Here is a 22,920-nt window from a genome sequence, read left to right as displayed (position 1 = left end):
TATAGTGGTAGCCAACCTTAGGTTCTTAGAACTTCATACTTCCATTGTCTCATATATGCATTTCTGAGACATTTTCCCCCAGATATTGTTTTAATACTCTTATTTTCCTGCTTTAAAATCTTCAGTAAATTTCAGGCACAAATTTGTATACTATATGATATCAATCATGTTTTAAAAATACAAAGAATGGAACTTCCCTGGTGGCGCAGTGGTTAGGAATCTGCCTGCCAATGCAGGGGACACGGGTTCGAGCCCTGATCTGGGAAGATGGCGCATGCTGCAGAGCAACTAACCCCATGTGCCACAACTACTGAGCCTGCGCTCTAGAGCCCATGAGCCACAACTGCTGAGCCCACATGCCTCAACTACTGAAGCCCATGTGCCTAGAGCTCATGCTCCACAACAAGAGAAGACACCACAGTGAGAAGCATGTGCACCGCAATGAGGAGTAGCCCCCACTCGCCACAGCTAGAGAAAGCCCACAGCAACGAAGACCCAAAGCAGCCAAAAATAAATAAATAAACAAACAAATAAATAAATACTAGGAATGAAAGGATATACACTAAAAAACGTTAATACTAGTTATCTTTGGGAATAAGATGAATCATTCTTATTTTCTTTTTTATCCTTTTTTTCTGTAATAAGCATATATTTCTTTTGTAATTGAAGGGACCTACATTTTTTTTTTTAAAACTGCAGTGTTTCCTTATTGGCTTGTTTTAAGAAGTGCAGATTCCTCTGTTGGGCTTGAAAGACCCCCCATGGACAGCTTTTATCTTCCCTCTTTTCCCACCATACTCTCACAAGTCCAGTGGTTCTCAAAGTGTGGGCCCTGAACCATTAACATCAGCATCACTTAGATATTAGGAACACAAATTCTCAGGCTGCCATCCCAGACCTACTGGAATCAACCTCTGGGGATGGGGCTCAACAAAGAGTGCTTTTAGAAGTCCTACAGGTGGCTCTGATGCATGCTACAGTTTGGGAACCACTGTACTAACCTCTCTCCTCATTAGCTATAAATTTCCTGCTCCATCTAAGCCAGTGTACATGCTAGTGGTTCCCAAGCTTTTCTGTACATTGAAATCACCTAGTCATCTTAAAAAATACTAATCCTGGCTCACATCCCCCGGATACTCTGATTTTATTGGTATAGGGTGTGACCTGGCCATTGGGACTTTTTAAATGCTCCTCAAGTGATTTTGTCATTCAAGGTTTGTCAGCCAGTGCATACCTTTGCCTTTCACTGGGTCAGCCCTTCCACAGGAATTCCTTTCTCTTCACCTGTTGCTAATCTCTGCTTTTTTCTTTCCTGAAAAACCTGGTCACAACACACCCATTTTAGGAATTCTTTAATTATCCTCACCCACTCCATCAGACCACTCCTTTATGGTCCCAGGGATGTTTATGTAAACTGCTTTACAGATAGTCCCAAGTCTCACTAGGAGTTCATATTCCTAGTTGACAGCTCCTTGAGGACAGGAAGCTATTCTTCTTTTCCTGTTTTTTTTTTTTTTAAATCTCTCCCAGCTCTGCTTCCTATTCAGCATTTATGGGTCCAGCAGTTACTAAGACGGAAGTATGACTATTCTGGAATACTCAGATAATTATTGTTGCTTCTTTAGGTTCTTTTCATTATATTTTAAGATGTTTCTTTAATTTTTATTTTATCCTAGCTGCAACAGATCAACTTCATGAGCCTAATGCAAATAGTAGGATCATCCTTTGCTAACCTCCCGGATATACATCAACTTCTACAGCAGTCTCAGTCTGTGCATTTGGTGGGAAGCCAGGGATCAAACCCCACAAGAGGGAGTAATGATGTTGAAGACACCAGTAGAAATCTGAAGGAGAGATTTTTCGTTAAACCACAACCCATGGGAGAGTACACCAGGGAGCCTGGCAAGAACAGCCCACACTGCCATAAAGAAATTGTGCAATCTGATGAAAATAGTAATGGAAATTTACAGGTTATGCATCTTAAAGTACCATTAAAGTTGTCCTAGTAGTTCAGTTGTTGGTTATTTGAGTAAATAACTTATTTAGTAATTATATTCCACCTCCTCCAAAACATATTGAACATCATTTAAAAAGTAAGAGTTTGTAGTATATTTTAATCTTACATAATATTTTTTTTCTCTTCCAGAATGTTCCACATAAGAGTGTTCCTTTTTGTCAATTAGAAGGCCAAACCCAGAATAGAGGACTAACTCCAGCATCTCAGAGCTTACCAACCACTTCGTTGTCTCCAGCCCCTGCTGGAAATACTCACCTCCACCTTTTGTCTATGCCTTCTGCCATTCTGAAGACACCTGAACTTATCCCCATTGCAAAAGCTTTCAGACCTGGTGATGGTTTTCCTTTGCTTCAATTTCAGCCCAAGCCTGAATTTAAGCCCCTTTCCTTCCATACAGAAAGAGTTCCTCAAGTTCCCTTCAGTCCTCCGCCACAGCCAAGAGTGGCTTGGGGATTATCTGATTTCTTCCAGCCTCCTTTGCCAAAGAGAGCAATGGACACTACTTCAATGTCCCATTTGAATTTGAGCCAGTATAATACTGAAGCCATAAAAAAAGCAGTTGAGCAGAAGAAATGGACAGAAACAATAATTACAGAAATCCCTAAGCATGTGAACTTGGATCAGTATGTTGGACAAGAAAACTTGACACCTCAGCAGGACTCTGCAACATTTATAAAACCAGAAAAACTGTTTGATGTTAAGCCAGGGCCCTTTGAGATATCTCCTCAGAATTCTTTTGGACTTCCATTATTGCACCTGCAACTTAAACCTCCTTCTGTATTTTCCTCTGCCTCAAGAGCATCAGTTACAGTTCCATCAATACCTATTAGAACTGTAGCAGAAGAAAGCAAATACCCAAGACTATCACTACTTCATTCATGTCTATCCCAAGGAAATATGGTAATGATTTTTGCAGTCATACGAAAGCACAGTCCTGCCTTTTTCATACCATAAGTATACACTCAGTGAAAAGCTCTTACACACTTCTTTTTAAAGAAATAATGCTTCTGTTATTGAAAATAACATACAAAATCTGGTTTAAAATAATAATGGAGTACCTTAAAGGTTTTAGGTCTTTTTCGTATATCAGTACCAGAGTTTTCTAGACTCCTTCAAAAAGATGTTTCTGAGATTCTTCTCAGAGAAGAAATAAGAAGTAAAATGACCAGCGTTCTGTGTGTGTGTGTGTGTGTGTATGTGTGTATGTGTGTATCTGTCTGTCTAGAGAGAGAGCATTGTTTGGGGTTCCTAGCAATTGTGATATGATTCCCTTCAAATCTACTACAGGTTAAAATTGTTAAATTTAGACCCAGATCTGTAAGTAGTTTTACATACTAAAAAATTGTATCTTTTTAAAATACTTTAAACACAAAGATTAAAGCTTTATAAATCTACCAAATCATCTTTAAAGTTGTAACCTTTGATTTATGAAATTAAGACTGTTTAGGTTCTAGTTTTGTAAGTCAGTATAGTTGAGTAATTGAGTAATTCATTCTCTGGTACACTTTTAAGATTTGAAAATAGTGCCGGGAAAAGAAATGGTCATTCCTTAGAAAAAGTACTTATCGTGCCTTCCTTTCTTCTGAATGTATTATGAACAAAAAAGAAAGGATTAAAGGAGTGGAAAAGTAGACATTTTGGGAAGGTTCTAAAGAAATATGTTTAATTAGAATAGTATAATGAACCCCCAAGTTACCATCACCCAGCATCAGTGGTTATCAACATATTGCTACTCTGTTCCATCCATAATCTCCACCCGTGTCCATCCTCCCTATTCCAGAGAATTTTAAATCAAAGCTAGATGTTACATAACTTCGTTTATAATTTTAAGGAAGATTTTCAATATGAAAAAGAAATTAAGAAGATGAGGACTTTTAACATAATTTCTGAAATAAAATGCCCAGTTGAAAATTTCAGGAAATGATTTCTAAAATCATTTGTACTTTAAGATGTGCGTACTCGTCTTACCAGTCCAAATCAGTTTGTTTTCTTTGATATGTTCTATCTCTTGCACATCTTAGTTTAATTTAAACCAATGTTTTTCTCAATTTTTTATTAACATATTGCCTAATTGAGGTTTGTAATTTTAAATTACTATGCTTTGTTTCTTTCTTATAGTACCAAAACCCACAACTTATTCCACTTGAAAACCTTATTGCATTTAAACAAATGCAACAAAAATTAACACATAATTTATTTGAACAAGACAATCCTGGACACCTCCAGCTTCTACAGGTCAAAATAGAATCATCTGAATTGAGACAAGGAAAGGACAGTAAAAAAAGGCAAGTTTTACGTGAAATTTTATTTGAGCATATACCTGCAAACGTACCTGCAAGTTTATTATTAGTGACAATAATATAGTTATAAGACAGAAGTTATCTGGTTCAACCTCCCAGCCTGACACAATTGCATATTCAGTTTCCTTGTCAAGTGTCATGCATTTGAACACATCTTGTGATGAGAAAAATTCCTATAATGTGAGAAACAAATACTATTTTTGTTTACATTTTATTAAGGAATTCTTTCCTGGCATTCATAGGCTAGAGGTTTCTTTTTACATTTTTCTCTATCTAACAGGATGAGCAGTCATCTTTTGCAGCACAAATATTTGATATCATGAAATCTTCCATATACTGTCCAATACACTGAAGTAACGTTAATTGTTATTCATCTTACCATATCCTCCAGACTCTTACAGGAAGCAGTGATGTGAATTGTTTCAGGGCACTAAGAAATGCGCATGTAAAAAGCAAGGCTGTGACTTCTAATGAAGAGCATTTATAATGTTTTACTCATAATGGATGTTCAAAACATGTATTAACTGGTAGATTATTACTTAGTTTAGAAAATACTTTAACAATTTTACATTTATCAGACCCTAAAATCTACAACCAGTGCTCTCTTTCCAGAAATGGTCTTTCCTTCCATCTTTTCCAGGTAAACGCTCTTCAAAGTAAGTTTTCCCCTTAACTTTTTGGGCTCTCCTTCCTCCTTGCTGGGATTTCCTCCTTGCTGAGGTGACTGAGTTTGCCTAACTTCTTCAGATAGGTGAATGGAGGTATCCAGTAGGGTTTCTGGGGCCAGCTTAGAATCTGCAGAAAAGAGAATTTGAAAATTACCTAAAAGGTGTAACTCTAACCTGGGACTCTAGTGACTAACACAGAAAAGTCAGTTCAGTATTAAAGGAACTAGAAATAACTTTCATGGGTCCCTGACTTCTGCTTATATTTGCTTGTATTCTAGCAGAATATCTTGCTAATTTAATTAAATGGCACTGAAAATAATTTATTGACAAAATTTTGATAACTGTCCCACTGCATAGCATGATACAAATGAAAAACTGATGTTACTAAAATAGTAAAAATATATTTTACACTATTGTTTTTAATAGACAAAGACGACGAGCTGAAAAAGAGCTGCAAGAAAAAAGATCAGAGAAACTAAGGAGAAAACTAAGTGTGACTTTCCAACCAGAGGATTTCATCATTAATGATAATGATTCAGAAATAGTTATGAAACCCAAGGTATAGAAAAACTATAATACATTCTTCCCTGGTCTGCATGTACACAGAGTTTGGAATGTCTGTGGTTTATCTAGTTGTCTGATGGCTGGAAGCTTCTGATTGTGACTAGGAGAACCTTAACATCATTAAGCACATAAATCTCTGCTGCATCCCTCTGTGCAACAGTAGACAAACAGTTGTGAATGTGAAAAGCAACTTGTTGGTAAATCAAAAACTGTAGTTTAGAGCATCTGCTTGTGTGACTTATATTTGAAATCACTCTGCCTTTTTTCTATGACATCTTAATGCATATCATGTTATTTGGGTTTCTCCTATGATAGTTTCACCTCACTCTTTTAGGTGCCTCTAGGATTTCCCAAACATAGGTTTGTTATGCAACCTATATTTTATATCAGATCTTTGCAAGCATTCATTCTAAATTTGGTGACTATTTACCTGTATATGCAGCAAGAGTTTAAGTAGACAGAAATAGTTTTGTTTACTTGAATCTTAGCACCCTTTTTTCAGTAAGTCCTCAAGAACATGTCTAGAGGCACTTAGTAAAATTTTGAGTCCATGAACAGTTTTGTTATTATTTGTGAGTTAAAGCTAGTCTTGCAGGAGAGAATTGCATATTGTAATTTAGTAACTGCATTAAATTGGTAATCCTCTTTTATTGTTTGACTTGTGAATTTCGTAAGCATCTTTGTGGAGTTACTTTGATAGAGTAAATAATTTGATAGAATAAATATTTCTAGAATTAAAGGATTTTAAACTATACCTAAAAAATCAACATTTCTCATAGCTATTGAATATTTTTTTTCAAAATAATGACTGTCTTTGAGTTAATCATAACTTGATCATTTGGGAATTCATTTAGGAGCAACAAGAACATCATGCTTCCCAGCCTTTGGAAGACTTTGACATTCCTTTTGGTATGTATATGCATGATTAATGTCATGTCTCCATTCAGAGTTAAAATCAGCTTTCTAAAAATATGTAGATACCTACCCATTTCCCAGGGATACTGGGAAAAGTGGAAATGTTTATGTAAGTGTTGTATGTCGTAAGCACTGTTAAAATGTTAGTTATGATATATGAAAAAAAATAAAACAAAAAATAAATATAAAAATATGTAGATAAAAATGAGACCAAATTGCTTTCATGTTATCTTTGACAGGATGGTGTATATGTGTGTATGTATGCGTATGTGTTTGCTTTGATGTGTTATCCGTTAGAGCAGTGGTTGACAAAGTATGGCCCACAGACCAGATCTGGATTACACCTGCTTTTGTGAATCAAGTTTTATTGAAACACAGGCAATGCCCATTTATTTACACATTGTCTATGACAGCTTTCGCATTGCAGCAGGTTCCATTTATTGCAAAAGGGACCATATGGTTCACAAAGCGTAAAATATTTATCATCTGGCCCTTTACAGAGTTTACCAACCCCTATAGTAGAGCAATGCAATTAATTAGAATCTCAAATAAGATATTGATATATAAGGCCTAAAAGGAAATTATTGGAAAACGCACCTGGAGTCAAATTAATCATAGAAAATACATGTACATTAAAGTAAAGGCATCAGTTCAGAAAAAAGAACTTGTTTATACATAGTAAATTCTTTTCTTTCTTGAATTGGTCAATTCATTTCTTGCCACTGAATGTACATGTTCTCCAAGCCTTTCTCTTCAATATTTTTCACACATATACACACAAACACTCTTGTGCCTCTGCAACCATTCACTCTCATGACTTCAGCTTTTAAATTTTTTTGGTGACATTCAAATATACACCTTCCCTCTCTTTCTTTTCTACTTTCCCCTTAAATTCAACATGTTCACGGGAGTTCTTTGGTGGCCTAGTGGTTAGGATTCTGGGCTTTCACTGTGGTGGCCCCGGGTTCAATTCCTAGTTGGGGAACTGAGATCCCACAAGCTGCATGGCGTGGCCAAAACAAAAATAGAAGAAAACATGTCCACATTGTAAACTGGCATTTTCCTATTAGTGATATCACCACTCATTTGATTGGACAAGATTTTTACCTTGGAAGTCACCCCTGATTTATCCCTCATGTCTGTTACCCCATTCCTTCACTTAATCCTTGACCTGGTGCTCCCTCCCTTTCTCGGTGCCATGACCCAGCATCAGGCCTCTGTGTGCTGAGCAGTTGTCTCCTCACTGACCTGGTTAACTTCTGTTTCTCAGCTTCTTAATCTGTCTGGTGTTCTTCTTTTCCATGCACTTGTCTTAAAACCATTTTCTTTTTCATTCATGATAACATTCTTTCTCTTCACAAAGGTGGTACATATTCACTGGAGAAAATTTAGAAAATTCAAGTAGAAAATAAGACCAATATTAAAATCTCCAATAATCCTTCTGTCTAGGGATAACCAGTGTTAATATTCTTCTAGGGTTTATTTTCTGAATATCCCTACTCTATATATCTATAAATATATATATATATGTGTGTGTGTATATATATTTATATATAAAAAGAATACCTCCTCTACTTGTTTATAACTTACTTGTTTTTACATACTAGTATTAAGGTATATATCTTCCCATTTTATTAAATATTCTTCTACAATGTCATTTAAAATGACTGCGTAGTACTCCAGTGAATGTATATTGTGTCGTTCCAAACAACAATTCTCCAATTCTGTGACATCTACTGGGTGTCCTATAATTCAGTTCCATTTTACCACTAATAACCTAGAGTTAGCACAGACTCCAGAGGTTAAGGAATCAGTCCCAAAAGACTCCCTATTTCCTTTAGACACCATCTGCAAATGGGGTCCCCCAACACCTGCATTTTTGTCTGGTCAAATATAAATTCAGGGATTCCCATGACACCCCCACCCCCTGCCACCAGGTTTACTAATTCTCTAGAACAACTCTAGAACTCACAAAAGCACTTTATTTGTGGATACAGTTTCATTATAAAGGATACAACTCAGGAACAGCCAAATGGGAGAGATGCATAGGGCAAGGTATGGGGTTTGAGGACACAGAGCTCCCACACCCTTTCTGGGTGCACCAACTCCCAGCACATCCACTTAATCATCAACCTAGAAGCCCCCTTAGCCTCGTTGTCTCAGGGTTTTTACTGAAATTTCATTGCATAGGCACGATTGATTACATCATTGGCCATTGGTGATTGAACTCCAGCTGCTCTCCCTTCCATGGAGGTGGGGGTAAGGCGGGGCTGATAGTTGGTTCCTCTGGTGACCAGCACCCATCCTGAAACTATCTAGGGGCCTGCCAGGAGTCATTAGCCTAAACTCAGATATGATCAAAAGGGGCTCATCATGAATAACAAAACATACTCCTGGGCTTCCCTGGTGGCACAGTGGTTGAGAGTCCGCCTGCCGATGCAGGGGTCACGGGTTCGTGCCCCGGTCCAGGAAGATCCCACATGCCGCGGAGCGGTTGGGCCCGTGAGCCATGGCTGCTGAGACTGCGCGTCCGTAGCCTGTGCTCCGCAACGGGAGAGGCCACAACAGTGAGAGGCCCGCGTACCGAAAAAAAAAAAACATACTCCTACCACTCAGGAAAATCCAAGGGTGTAAGGAGTTTTGTTCCTGGAACCAAGGACAAAGACCAAATACAAATATTTTTTATTATACTACTAAGAGCCATCATTGATACTCTTTTATTCTACTTAGACTCCCTGGGTACTCTCCCAGGAATATCCACATCAAAACCTAAACTCCCATAATAGTCTTTGGACTTTGATTCTACTTCCTGCTGAATGTTTCCTCCAGGGTGGAAATTACCTCAGGTACAGCATGTGCAGTCTGAATTCATTATCCCTTCCCTACCAACTGGTTTGTTCTTCTGTGTTCTCTATCTCCATTTGTGTCACTACCAACTTAACATCAAAACACACATTATTCTGAGTTCTGCTTTCCCCTTCCCCCTCTCAACCAGTCAGTAGCCAGTTCTTGCCTATTTTACTATCGTTGTAATTCTTAAATTTATCCTCTCTTGTCTATTCCTCACCATTACTGGGTACTTATTTGGACTGCTGCAGCAGCCTCATCTATCTGATTGCCTTACTTTAATTTTATCCACTGAAATTTATTTTCCACACACTGGCTGCGGTGGTTTCTCTGGAACATCAGTCTGAGCATATCATTTCCCTGCTCAACAACTTCTACTGGATCTTCATCAGTCAGAAGAATAGGTTTCTAGCCTGGGCATACAGAGTCCTTCACAGTTTTGGTTTTAATTCTACTGAGCTGCCTGTGAGGGTCAACTTAGGTACCACTTCACTCAGAAAGTCCATTTTGGTAACATCTTGACACTGAATTCCTCACCTCCCTTGAGTTAGGTACTCTGCTTCTGGGCTCCTGGTAATATGTTGGCTTCTTAATGATTGCTTCCAATGTTTTGTTGTTATATTTAAGAAAAGCTCCAGGATGATGTTAATACTTCAGCTGGATTGCATTTCATGGCCTCTGTAAAAAAGAAAGTTAAAGAATGTCAGGATGCAAGTACAAATACAGACCCAGGTAAAATGCTATTTCACTTTAATTTTTAAAATTCATTACATTTTGCAATATTTAATATATCAACTTTTTTTTTCAAAGCAGTGATTTAAAGGGAATTTAAAATTATGTGATAGAGACTTCCTTGGTGGTCCAGTGGTTAAGACTCCACACTACCAATGCAGGGGACCTGTGTTCAATCCCTGGTCATGGAACTAGATCCCAAATGCCTCAACTGAGAGATCCTGCATGCCACAACTAAAGATCCCTCATTCCGCAACTAAAGATCCTGCATGCCGCAACTAAAGGTCCCGTACGTGGCAATGAAGATTCCACATGCCTCAACTAAGACCAAGCGCAGCCAAATAAATAAATAAATATTTAAGTAAAAAATAAATGAATAAAATTATGTGATATTAGTTACTCATCCCAGCTTCTTGTCCCCAGCCCTGGTATATACTTTACAAATTTTAAACTAAAATTAAATTTTAAATTGAATTTATGGTAATTTTATTAAAATGTAATAGGTATTTATTTAAAAATGCCATGGACTACATCCTAAATCAGTAGAAATAATATATATATATATATATATATATATATTCTAAAATTTTTTATTTTTTGGCTGCGCCATGCGGCATATAGGATCTTAGTTCCCTGACCAAGGATTGAACCGCACCCACTGCATTGGAAGAGCGGAGTCTTAACCACTGGATCGCCAGGGAAGTCCTGGTAGAAATAATATTTTGAATTTGGGTTCTCTGTGCCATAGTTGACTTTACTAGAATTTCATGCCTAAGATTGAGAGGCCTGAAGCCGTGGCTACTGAAGTTGAGTTAGGAAGAGAAGGACTAGATTGGGTTTAGTGTGGGAAGAATATATGTAACTGTGTCCAAAAATGGAGGAAATAAATGTTGGAGGAGCTATTATTTCGAATTTTGCCTGACAGACTTCTTCATTAATGTAATGAATGAATGTATTAGGTGGTTTCCAGTATTTTTCTCCTATGAATGATGCTTCAGTGAGTAACTTCTTGCATAGAGCCTTTTTTGCTGTCGTTGTTCATCACTATGATTTAGCTAACTCTTTTATCCTTTACCAATCCAGTAGATTAAAGGAAAAGGCCTCTAACTGTTATTTTAATTTTTATTTCTTTCTGAATGAGGTTGAGCATGTACAGGTTTTTTTTTAATAAGATTTTTTTGATGCAAATGGTGAGTGTGCATTTGAGAAACATTCTTAAATGTAGCTTTGAGAAAGCCTTGGAGGTACTTGACTGCTCTGTAGTCTTCTAAAGTCAGCAGCCTATTTGCTAGAAGTTTGTTATTCATTCAGGTGATCAGGCCCAAGATATAAATAGTAATAAAATCTAAAATTATCATATTAATTGAAAAATTAAATTCTTAAGCTGTCAGTCTACTTTTCTACCACGTTTTATACACAATATATAAAAATCTGCACTTGTATATTTAATTTTTTCTGTGCTTGTGAAATCCTTTTTCTGTTTTCTCTTTTTGTCCCAAATCTCCTAATTGACTACAAGATAAAGATGCTGCTTCTCAAGAAGTTGTTTCTGAATGTCATAAAAATCAGCAAATCATTTCTTCCTCATCAGGTGTGATTTCTTTCTTTTTTTTTTTCTGAGAACACCATGACTAGTTAAAGGTTATGTCTGTATGACGGCTGAAACAGGAGTTACCGACCCCCATAAAAAAAGCAATTAAACCAATCAATTGATTTAATAGAGATAGAATGATAATTTAAGTATTTTCACTTTCTTTTTTTCTAGTTTTTTTAAAAATGTGTTTATTTTATTCATTTATTTTTGGCTGCATTGGGTCTTTGTTGCTGCACGCAGGCTTTCTGTAGTTGCGGCGAGCAGGGGCTACTCTTCGTTGCAGTGCATCGGGTTCTCATTGCGGTAGCTTCTCTTGTTGCAGAGCATGGGCTCTAGGCACACAGGCTTCAGTTGTTGTAGCACGTGGGCTCAGTAGTTGTGGCTTCTGGGCTCTAGAGCGCAGGCTCAGCAGTTGTGGTGCATGGGCTTAGTTGCTGCACAGCATGGGGGGATCTTCCTGGACCAGGGCTCGAACCTGTCTGTGTCCCCTGCATTGGCAGGTGGATTCTTAACCACTGTGCCACCAGGGAAGCCCTTTTTTTTTTTTTTTTTTTTTTTTTTTTGCTGTACGCGGGCCTCTCACTGCTGTGGCCTCTCCCGTTGCGGAGCACAGGCTCCGGACACACAGGCTCCACGGCCATGGCTCGCGGGCCCAGCCGCTGCGCGGCATGTGGGATCTTCCGGGATAGGGGCACGAACCCGTGTCCCCTGCATCGGCAGGCGGACTCTCAACCACTGCGCCACCAGGGAAGCCCATGCCCTTTTTTTTTTCTAGTTTTTTGGTTGTCATGTGGTTTAAGTTCAACCCTTGGTGCCAAGTTTCCAGTACTCCGTATTGCAACGAGTTATATTTTGCTTGTGAAATTTGAAAGTAATGTTCTATTAAAAATACAATGCTATGGGCCTCCCTGGTGGCGCAGTGGTTGAGAGTCCGCCTGCCGATGCAGGGGATACGGGTTCGTGCCCCGGTCTGGGAGGATCCCATATGCCGCGGAGCGGCTGGGCCCGTGAGCCATGGCCGCTGGGCCTGCGCATCCGGAGCCTGTGCTCCGCAACGGGAGAGGCCACAACAGTGAGAGGCCCGCATACCGCAAAAAGAAAAAAAAAAAAAAAAAAAAATACAATGCTAGGAAATAAGATTACAGTTGTAGGACAAAAGGCACAGTGTTAGACTGCTGACTTATTGTGACAGGCTTCTATATTGTTTTGAATAAGAAGCTACTGACTTTTGTAAAATTAAGATATTAAACATTTTAAGTGGTAAAATTTAGCTATGGTCTTTATATATACTAAGAACCACTGAATTGTACATTTTTAAAGGAGGTGAATTACATCTCAAAGCTGGTTAAACAAGTGAACAAACAACAAGAAACGGTGTTGAAAGTAAAAAGAATAAATTAGTTATGATTAATTTCCTAAAGCCTGGTTTTATTGAAATTCTAAACAAGCAAAAATGACTTAATATATCTGAAATTGAAAAATGAAATTATAGCATTTTCTTGGTATGACTTAGATATTTCATTATTCATGTGAGCCATTCATATGAGAAAAGCAATAGTCAATATGCATCAATTCTGAATTATTCTAGAGTAATTTGCCCTTAGAATAGAATACAATTTGCTTTATTTATACCTATGAAACTTCTACTTAGATTTTCAACAAATATCCTTTCTTTTTTTTGGTTGTGTTGGGTCTTTGTTGCTGCGTGCAGGCTTTCTCTAGTTGCAGCGAGCAGGGGCTACTTTTTGTTGTGGTGTGCAGGCTTCTCACTGCGGTGGCTTCTCTTGTTGCAGAGCACGGGCCCTAGAGCACACGGGTGTCAGTAGCTGCAGTGCGTGGGCTCAGTAGTTGCGGCACACAGGCTCTAGGGTGCGCAGGCTTCAGTAGTTGTGGTACGCATGCTCAGCAGTTGTGGCTCATGGACTCTAGAGCACAGGCTTAGTAGTTGTGGCGCACGGGCTTAGTTGCTCTGCAGCATGTGGGATCTTCCCGGACCAGGGATTGAACCCGTGTCCCCTGCATTGGCAGGTGGATTCTTAACCACTGCGCCACCAGGGAAGTCCCTCCAACAAATGTCTTTAATGTTGTTTGTTGCTAACTTTTTCTTACCAAGTTAATGACATAGAGCTATTTACAGATTTTTTTACTATCCTGATTTTTCTTATTTTTAGAACGTGAATCTTTCAGTGTTCCTCAACTTTTGGCACCAGATGTATATCTGAATCTCAGACTTTCCACTGAAATATCAGAGAAACCTCTGTCACCTTCAACAAGTGAAACGGTACTAAATTTGGAAGTTTTAATAAGAAGTTTTAACAATACCTTTGGGCTAAATTTTATTATGGTGATCTGCATTATTCAGTTGTATAGGTGAAATGAGGCCAAAAATCTCATCTACATAGATTTGTTGGAAAGGTCAAAAATTAGTTTAAAATTTAAATATTGTGCCCCCAAATACTGTAAACTAAGACCATCACACATACTTCCTGCAGTTTGCCCTAAGTTAGGCTTATATAAGCTCTTCTTGCCTTGAGAATTAAACTTTTTTGGGGCAGGGGTAGGGTACAGTGGCCGTACTATAAGTAAAAAGAATGTAACCCTCATTGATTTTGTGTGTTTTGGTTCAGATTGGACACACTTACATAAATGTGATTGACATTGAAGCTGATGATCTACACAAATTACCTGTTAGAGAAGAGCCTTCAGATGATAATAGTATCAAACAGCAAAGCGATCATCTAGAAGTCCCATCTTCTGCAGAATTACATTACGTGGCAGCTTCAGTTACTAATGCTCTTCCCCTGCACAATTTTAAGAATCAAGGTAATAATTTTTTCTACTTTTAAAATAAATTTAAAACATTTTGAAAAATTCTTTAATATAGCATTGTTACCCCTACTTATGTCTCTTAGCTCTCCTCCTCCAAATCCACTGTAATTTTATTTTATTTATTTTTTTAATAAACGTATTTATTGATTTATTTATTTATTTTTAGCTGTGTTGGGTCTTTGTTGCTATGTACGGGCCTCCTCTAGTTGTGGCGAACGGGAGCCACTCTTCGTTGGAGTGTGCGGGCCTCTCACTGCAGTGGCCTCTCTTGTTAGCGGAGCACGTGTTCCAGGCACGTGGGCTCAGTAGTTGTGGCTTGCAGGCTCTAGAGCACAGGCTGAGTAGCTGTGGCACATGGGCTCAGTTGCTCCATGGCATGTGGGAACTTCCTGGACCAGGGCTCGAGCCCATGTACCCTGCATTGGCAGGTGGATTCTCAACCACTGTGCCACCAGGGAAGTCCAAATTCACTGTAATTTTAGATGTTTATATTCACATTTAGAAATGTTCTATTAATCTTTTAAATACCTTGTTTGTAAGTTTAGAATCGATCTTTCTATGCCTTTCGTATTCTTGATAGAATCTGGCAATTCCGCTATGGATTTATTTTTTAAACCTGCAGAAGTGTCTCCAACCTGTCTGGATGGAAGAAGCTGGAGAGCAGGCATTCCAGAATTGAAGGAGCCTTGCATCACCTCACCTCCACCATCAGACATACAGCAGGACAAAGGTGAATGCCCTACATTTATAACATAACTTTCCCCTTTCTCTGAATTACTGTTATATTAGAAATAAGCACTAAAACTTGATCATTGCAGAGGAAACCAGAAGAGGGGTTTTTCCCTTGCTAAGGAGAGTAGGGGCAGATAGGTAAATGAGATAGAGTCATGGTTCCAAGCCTGGGACCCAGGGATATTGTGCAAGGAAGCTACAGATCTGTTTGTGCATATGTCTTTTCTCAATTAATGAGGCTAAAAATAAATATCCTGTGGAAATTCATGAGAGTTTTGGTGTTAAAAAGGAATTCTCATATTTTAGAAGGTGGGAAGTTCTAGAATAGCACATAGAAAATACACAGGCTTGGTAGCCAATAGTACTTGATTAGTAAAATATTCAGTTTTATACTGATAAATCAGGTTGCATTATTGTAAAATATTTGCAAGATTTAGAAGAATGTTTCTCCAAAACCTAAACTTATTACATGCTGCAAATCATTAGGTTAATCTAGTATGTAATCAGACTTCCTGCAGCAGAGACCTAATGCCTCTTCTGGCTTCCACAACTGTTGGGAGGAATGGACCTAGCCTTGTGGTCATCAGCTGCTTGGGTGCAAAGTCCAGCACTGCCCTTTCATTGTGCATCAACAGCAGACACTCAGGAGATGTGAGGAGCAAGGAAGGGATGGGTAGCAGGGAAACTTCACCTTAGGATGTGTTAGAGCATGTGTATTACAGCTGTGTATACAATAAGTGCCAGCATTTCAGATTTTGAAGCCTTTGCCCTCCCTCTCCCCTGCCATGGGACTGCTAGGTGCATGGGTTGTGGAGGGAGGATGTATGAAGCTGACAGTCTTTCAGGCTGGGGAAGTGTGTGGGGAAATGAAAGCACCTTGGCTTTTATCAGTAGATTCAAATAGAAGAGACCTGGCTTTCAATCTCAGCCCTGTTACTTAATAGCTTGGAGGCTTTTTGCAGGTAATTAACTTTATCTGATCCTCACTTGTATCTCTGTAGGATACAGCCTTATAGGGTTGTCATGAGGGTTGCATCTAGCCAAATGCCTGTGACCACTTAAGTACCCTGTTAGTTTCCCTTCATTTTCACACCAACTTGACTTTTGAAATTCTGACAAACTAGAACCAGACTGATCTCCCTGTGACCTCAGAATATCTTAGGACAGCATTTTAAATGACTATAAGCTACAGGTTAATTTCCTCCATCAGTGAGATCAAGGCTATATTCAACCTTTTGGAAGATCCTTCTCTGAGGAGATCGGTCATGAAAATATGTCAGTGGACCATTCTTCTATTACTAAAGATAACTTAAAAATGCCAATTTAAAAGGAAGAGTTTTATATTTTGAAATTAAATTCCATCATGGTATATACATAGTATACTTTAAAGACTCAGAATATAGTCACAGTAAAGTTGAGTGGAATTTGTATTTTAAGAAAAGGCTGGGAGAAGGGAGGGACAGGGTTCTTAGGTATTTAAAACAAAAGCAAAAGCCAAACAAACAATACATTTGTGTTTTAGTGAGACCTCACCATTTTGAATGACAGTAGCTTACTATTTTTGAAACCATCTCCAACAGGAATACTATCAGTAACAGCAAGCAGAGCTTTGCTAGGCAGAGGGAGAGCATTGCAGGGTCCGTGGAACTCAACATTTTAAATCACCTCCTAGAAAAAAGTGCTATCTGACTTCCGGGGAAGATGGCGGAAGAGTAAGACGCGGAGATCACCTTCCTCCCCACAGATACACCAGAAGTATAGCTACACGTGGAACAACTCCTACAGAACACCTACTGAACGCTGGCAGAAGACCTCAGACCTCCCAAAAGGCAAGAAACTCCCCACGTACCTGGGAAGGGCAAAGCGGAGAGATTCCCGCACAGAGGATCGGTACCAACCGGCACTCCCCAGCCTGAGAGGCTTGTCTGCTCGCCCGCCGGGGCGGGCGGCGCTGGAAGCTGAGGCTCGGGCTTCAGTCAGAGTGCAGGGAGAAGACTGGGGCTGGCGGCGAGAACTCGGCCTGAAGGGGGCTACTGCGCCACAGCTAGCCGGGAGGGAGTCCGGGAAAACTCTGGAGCTGCCGAAGAGGCAAGAGACTATTTCTTCTCTCTTGGTTTCCTGGTGCGCGAGGAGAGGGGATTAAGAGCGCTGCTTAAAGGAGCCCCACAGACGGGCCCGAGCCGCAGCTGAAAGCGCGGAGCCCAGAGACGGGCGTGGGATGCTGGGGCTGCTGCTGTCGCCGCCAACAGGCCTGTGTGTGAGCGCAGGTCACTGTCCACGCCGCCCTTCCGGGAGCCTGTGCAGCCCGTCACTGCCGGGGTCCCGGGATCCAGGGACAGCTTCCCTGGGAGAACGAACGGCGCACCTCGGGCTGGTGCAACGTCACGCCGGCCTCTACCGCTGCAGGCTTGCGCCGCACTCCGAGCCTCTCCCTCCCGCCCAGCCCGAGTGAGCCAGAGTCCCCGAAGCGGCTGCTCTTTTAACCCTGTCCTGTCTTAGCGAAGAACAGACGCCCCCCGGCGACCTACACGCAGAGGTGGGGCCAAATCCAAAGCTGAGACCGGGGAGCTGTGGGAACAAGAGAAAGGGAAACCTCTCCCAGCAGCCTCAGAAGCAGCGGATTAAAGCTCCACAATCCACTTGATGTACCCTGTATCTGTGGAATACATGAATAGACAACAAATCATCCCAAATTGAGGAGCCAGGAGTCAGTGCTGTGCCTCTGAGGTGGGAGAGCCAACTTCAGGACACTGGTCCACAAGAGACCTCCCAGCTCCACATAATATCAAACGGCGAAAATCTTCCAGAGATCTCCATCTCAACACCAGCACCCAGCTTCACTCAACGACCAGCAAGCTACAGTGCTGGACACCCTATGCCAAACAACTAGCAAGACAGGAACACAACGCCACCCATTAGCAGAGAGGCTGCCTAAAATCATAAAAAGTCCGCAGACACCCCAAAACACACCACCAGACGTGGACCTGCCCACCAGAAAGACAAGATCCAGCCTCATCCACCAGAACACAGGCACTAGTCCCCTCCACCAGGAAGCCTACACAACCCACTAAACTAACCTTAGCCACTGGGGACAGACACCAAAAACAACGGGAACTACGAACCTACAGCCTGCAAAAAGGAGACCCCAAACACAGTAACATAAGCAAAATGAGAAGACAGAAAAACACACAGCAGGAGAAGGAGCAAGATAAAAAGCCACCAGACCTAACAAATGAAGAAGTAATAGGCAGTCTACCTGAAAAAGAATTCAGAATAATGATAGTAAAGATGATCCAAGATTCTATTTCCAAGATCCAAAATCCTGGAAATAGAATAGACAAAATGCAAGAAACAGTTAACAAGGACCTAGAAGAACTAAAGATGAATCAAGCATCGATTAAAAACACAATAAATGAAATGAAAAATACTCTAGATGGGATCAATAGCAGAATAACTGAGGCAGAAGAACGGATAAGTGAGGTGGAAGATAAAATAGTGGAAATAACTGCTGCAGAGCAAAATAAAGAAAAAAGAATGAAAAGAAGAGAGGACAGTCTCAGAGACCTCTGGGAAAACATTAAACGCACCAACATTCGAATTATAGGGGTTCCAGAAGAAGAAGAGAAAAAGAAAGGGACTGAGAAAATATTTGAAGAGATTATTGTTGAAAACTTCCCTAATATGGGAAAGGAAATAGTTAATCAAGTCCAGGAGGCACAGAGTCCCATACAGAATAAATCCAAGGAGAAATACGCCAAGACACATATTAATCAAACTGTCAAAAATTAAACACAAAGAAATCATATTAAAAGCAGCAAGGGAAAAACAAAAAATAACACACAAGGGAATTCCCATCAGGATAACAGCTGATCTCTCAGCAGAAACTCTACAAGCCAGAAGGGAGTGGCAGGACATAATTAAAGTGATGAAGGAGAAAAACCTGCAACCAAGATTACTCTACCCAGCAAGGATCTCATTCAGATTTGATGGAGAAATTAAAACGTTTACAGACAAGCAAAAGCTGAGAGAGTTCAGCACCACCAAACCAGCTTTACAACAAATGCCAAAGGAACTTCTCTAGGCAAGAAACACAACAGAAGGAAAAGACCTACAATAACGAACCCAAAACAATTACGAAAATGGGAATAGGAACATACATATCAATAATTACCTTAAATGTAAATGGACTAAATGCTCCCACCAAAAGACACAGATTGGCTGAATGGATACAAAACAAGACCCATATATATGCTGTCTACAAGAGACCCACTTCAGACCTAGAGACACATACAGACTGAAAGTAAGGGGATGGAAAAAGATATTCCATGCAAATGGAAACCAAAAGAAAGCTGGAGTAGCAATTCTCATATCAGACAAAATAGACTTTAAAATAAAGACTACTAGAAGAGACAAAGAAGGACACTACATAATGATCAAGGGATCGATCCAAGAAGAAGATATAACAATTGTAAATATTTATGCACCCAACATAGGAGCACCTCAATACATAAGGCAAATACTAACAGCCATAAAAGGAGAAATCGACAGTAACACACTCATAGTAGGGGACTTTAACACCCCACTTTCACCAATGGACAGATCATCCAAAATGAAAATCAATAAGGAAACACAAGCTTTAAATGATACATTAAACAAGATGGACTTAATTGATATTTATAGGACATTCCATCCAAAAACAACAGAATACACATTTTTCTCAAGTGCTCATGGAACATTCTCCAGGATAGATCATATCTTGGGTCACAAATCAAGCCTTGGTAAATTTAAGAAAACAGAAATTGTATCAAGTATCTTTTCTGACCACAATGCTATGAGACTAGATATCAGTTACAGGAAAAGATCTGGAAAAAATACAAACACATGGAAGCTAAACGATACACTACTTAATAATGAAGTGATCACTGAAGAAATCAAAAAGGAAATTAAAAAATACCTAGAAACAAATGACAATGGAGACACGAAGACCCAAAATCTATGGGATGCAGCCAAAGCAGTTCTAAGAGGGAAGTTTATAGCAGTACAATCCTACCTTAAGAAACAGGAAACATCTCGAATAAACAACCTAACCTTGCACCTAAAGCAATTAGAGAAAGAAGAACAAAAACATCCCAAAGTTAGCAGAAGGAAAGAAATCATAAAAATCAGATCAGAAATAAATGAAAAAGAAATGAAGGAAACGAAGTCAAAGATCAATAAAACTAAAAGCTGGTTCTTTGAGAAGATAAACAAAATTGATAAACCATTAGCCAGACTCATCAAGAAAAAAAGAAGACTCAAATCAATAGAATTAGAAACGAAAAAGGAGAAGTAACAACTGACACTGCAGAAATACAAAAGATCATGAGAGATTACTACAAGCAACTCTATGCCATAAAATGGACAACCTGGAAGAAATGGACAAATTCTTAGAAATGCACAACCTGCCAAGACTGAATCAGGAAGAAATAGAAAATATGAACAGACCAATCACAAGCACTGAAATTGAAACTGTGATAAAAAATCTTCCACCAAACAAAAGCCCAGTACCAGATGGCTTCACAGGCGAATTCTATCAAGCATTTAGAGAAGAGCTAACACCTATCCTTCTCAAACTCTTCCAAAATATAGCAGAGGGAGGAACACTCCCAAACTCATTCTACGAGGCCACCATCACCTTGATACCAAAACCAGGCAAGGATGTCACAAAGAAAGAAAACTACAGGCCAATATCACTGATGAACATAGATGCAAAAATCCTCAACAAAATACTAGCAAACAGAATCCAAGAGCACATTAAAAGGATCATACACCATGATCAAGTGGGGTTATCCCAGGAATGCAAGGATTCTTCAATATACGCAAATCAATCAACGTGATACACCATATTAACAAATTGAAGGAGAAAAACCATATGATCATCTCAATAGATGCAGAGAAAGCTTTCGACAAAATTCAACACCCATTTATGATAAAAACCCTGCAGAAAGTAGGCATAGAGGGAACTTTCCTCAACATAATAAAGGCCATGGATGACAAACCCACAGCCAGCATCGTCCTCAATGGTGAAAAACTGAAAGCATTTCCACTAAGATCAGGAACAAGACAAGGTTGCCCAGTCTCACCACTCTTATTTAACATAGTTTTGGAAGTTTTAGCCACAGCAATCAGAGAAGAAAAGTAAATAAAAGGAATCCAAATCAGAAAAGAAGTAAAGCTGTCACTGTTTGCAGATGACATGATACTATACATAGAGAATCCTAAAGATGCTACCAGAAAACTACTAGAGCTAATCAATGAATTTGGTAAAGTAGCAGGATACAAAATTAATGCACAGAAATCTCTGGCATTCCTATATACTAATGATGAAAAATCTGAAAGTGAAATCAAGGAAACACTCCCATTTACCATTGCAACAAAAAGAATAAAATATCTAGGAATAAACCTACCTAAAGAGACAAAAGACCTGTATGCAGAAAATTATAAGACACTGATGAAAGAAATTAAAGATGATACAAATAGATGGAGAGATGTACCATGTTCTTGGATTGGAAGAATCAACATTGTGAAAATGACTCTACTACCCAAAGCAATCTACTGATTCAATGCAATCCCTATCAAACTACCACTGGCATTTTTCACAGAACTAGAACAAAAAATTTCACAATTTGTATGGAAACACAGATGACACCGAATAGCCAAAGCAATCTTGAGAACGAAAAACGGAGCTGGAGGAATCAGGCTCCCTGACTTCAGACAATACTACAAAGCTACAGTAATCAAGACAGTATGGTACTGGCACAAAAACAGAAAGATAGATCAGTGGATCAGGATAGAAAGCCCAGAGATAAACCCACGCACATATGGCCAACTTATCTTTGATAAAGGAGGCAGGAATGTACAGTGGAGAAAGGACAGTCTCTTCAATAAGTGGTGCTGGGAAAACTGGACAGGGACATGTAAAAGTATGAGATTAGATCACTCCCTAACACCATACACAAAAATAAGCTCAAAATGGATTAAAGACCTAAATGTAAGGCCAGACACTATCAAACTCTTAGAGGAAAACATAGGCAGAACACTCTATGTCATACATCACAGCAAGATCCTTTTTGACCCACCTCCTAGAGAAATGGAAATAAAGACAAAAATAAACACATGGGGCCTAATGAAACTTAAAAGCTTTTGCACAGCAAAGGAAACCATAAACAAGACCAAAAGTCAACCCTCAGAATGGGAGAAAATATTTGCAAATGAAGCAACTGACAAAGGATTAATCTCCAAAATTTATAAGCAGCTCATGCAGCTCAATAACAAAAAAACAACCCAATCCAAAAATGGGCAGAAGACCTAAATAGACATTTCTCCACAGAAGATATAAAGACTGCCAACAAACACATGAAAGAATGCTCAACATCATTAATCATTAGAGAAATGCAAATCAAAACTACAATGAGATATCATCTCACACCAGTCAGAATGGCCATCATCAAAAAATCTAGAAACAATAAATGCTGGCGAGGGTGTGGAAAAAAGGGAACACTCTTGCACTGCTGGTGGGAATGTGAATTGGTACAGCCACTATGGAGAACGGTATGGAGGTTCCTTAAAAAACTAGAAATAGAACTACCATATCACCCAGCAATCCCACTAGTTGGCATATACCCTGAGAGAACCATAATTCAAAAAGAGTCATGTACCAAAATGTTCATAGCAGCCCTATTT

General features: G+C 39.3%; 1 protein-coding gene across 8 annotated transcripts in view; it reads left to right on the top strand.

Annotated features, from left to right (window-relative positions):
• CPLANE1 (ciliogenesis and planar polarity effector complex subunit 1) overlaps positions 1-22,920 on the top strand; it is a 138,504-nt gene that overhangs the window by 58,000 nt on the left and 57,584 nt on the right. For 6 of the 8 annotated variants that reach the window (XM_081231049.1, XM_081231050.1, XM_081231045.1 and 3 more), the window contains 10 exons: positions 1,677-1,970; positions 2,147-2,917; positions 4,136-4,302; positions 5,412-5,544; positions 6,404-6,458; positions 9,939-10,043; positions 11,563-11,634; positions 13,809-13,918; positions 14,265-14,460; positions 15,089-15,196. In XM_081231049.1, coding sequence (XP_081087175.1) covers positions 1,677-1,970; positions 2,147-2,917; positions 4,136-4,302; positions 5,412-5,544; positions 6,404-6,458; positions 9,939-10,043; positions 11,563-11,634; positions 13,809-13,918; positions 14,265-14,460; positions 15,089-15,196 — 2,011 coding nt within the window. The remainder of the gene's footprint in view (positions 1-1,676; positions 1,971-2,146; positions 2,918-4,135; positions 4,303-5,411; positions 5,545-6,403; positions 6,459-9,938; positions 10,044-11,562; positions 11,635-13,808; positions 13,919-14,264; positions 14,461-15,088; positions 15,197-22,920) is intronic. The other 2 variants (XM_081231051.1, XM_081231046.1) reach the window with 1 other exon arrangement.

This window comes from Mesoplodon bidens (genome assembly GCF_964165515.1).
Source record: "Mesoplodon bidens genome assembly, chromosome: 4".
NCBI classification, from domain to species: Eukaryota; Metazoa; Chordata; class Mammalia; order Artiodactyla; family Ziphiidae; genus Mesoplodon; species Mesoplodon bidens.
Note: the sequence above shows the minus strand (reverse complement) of the source record. Positions and strands in the feature narration are given on the sequence as shown.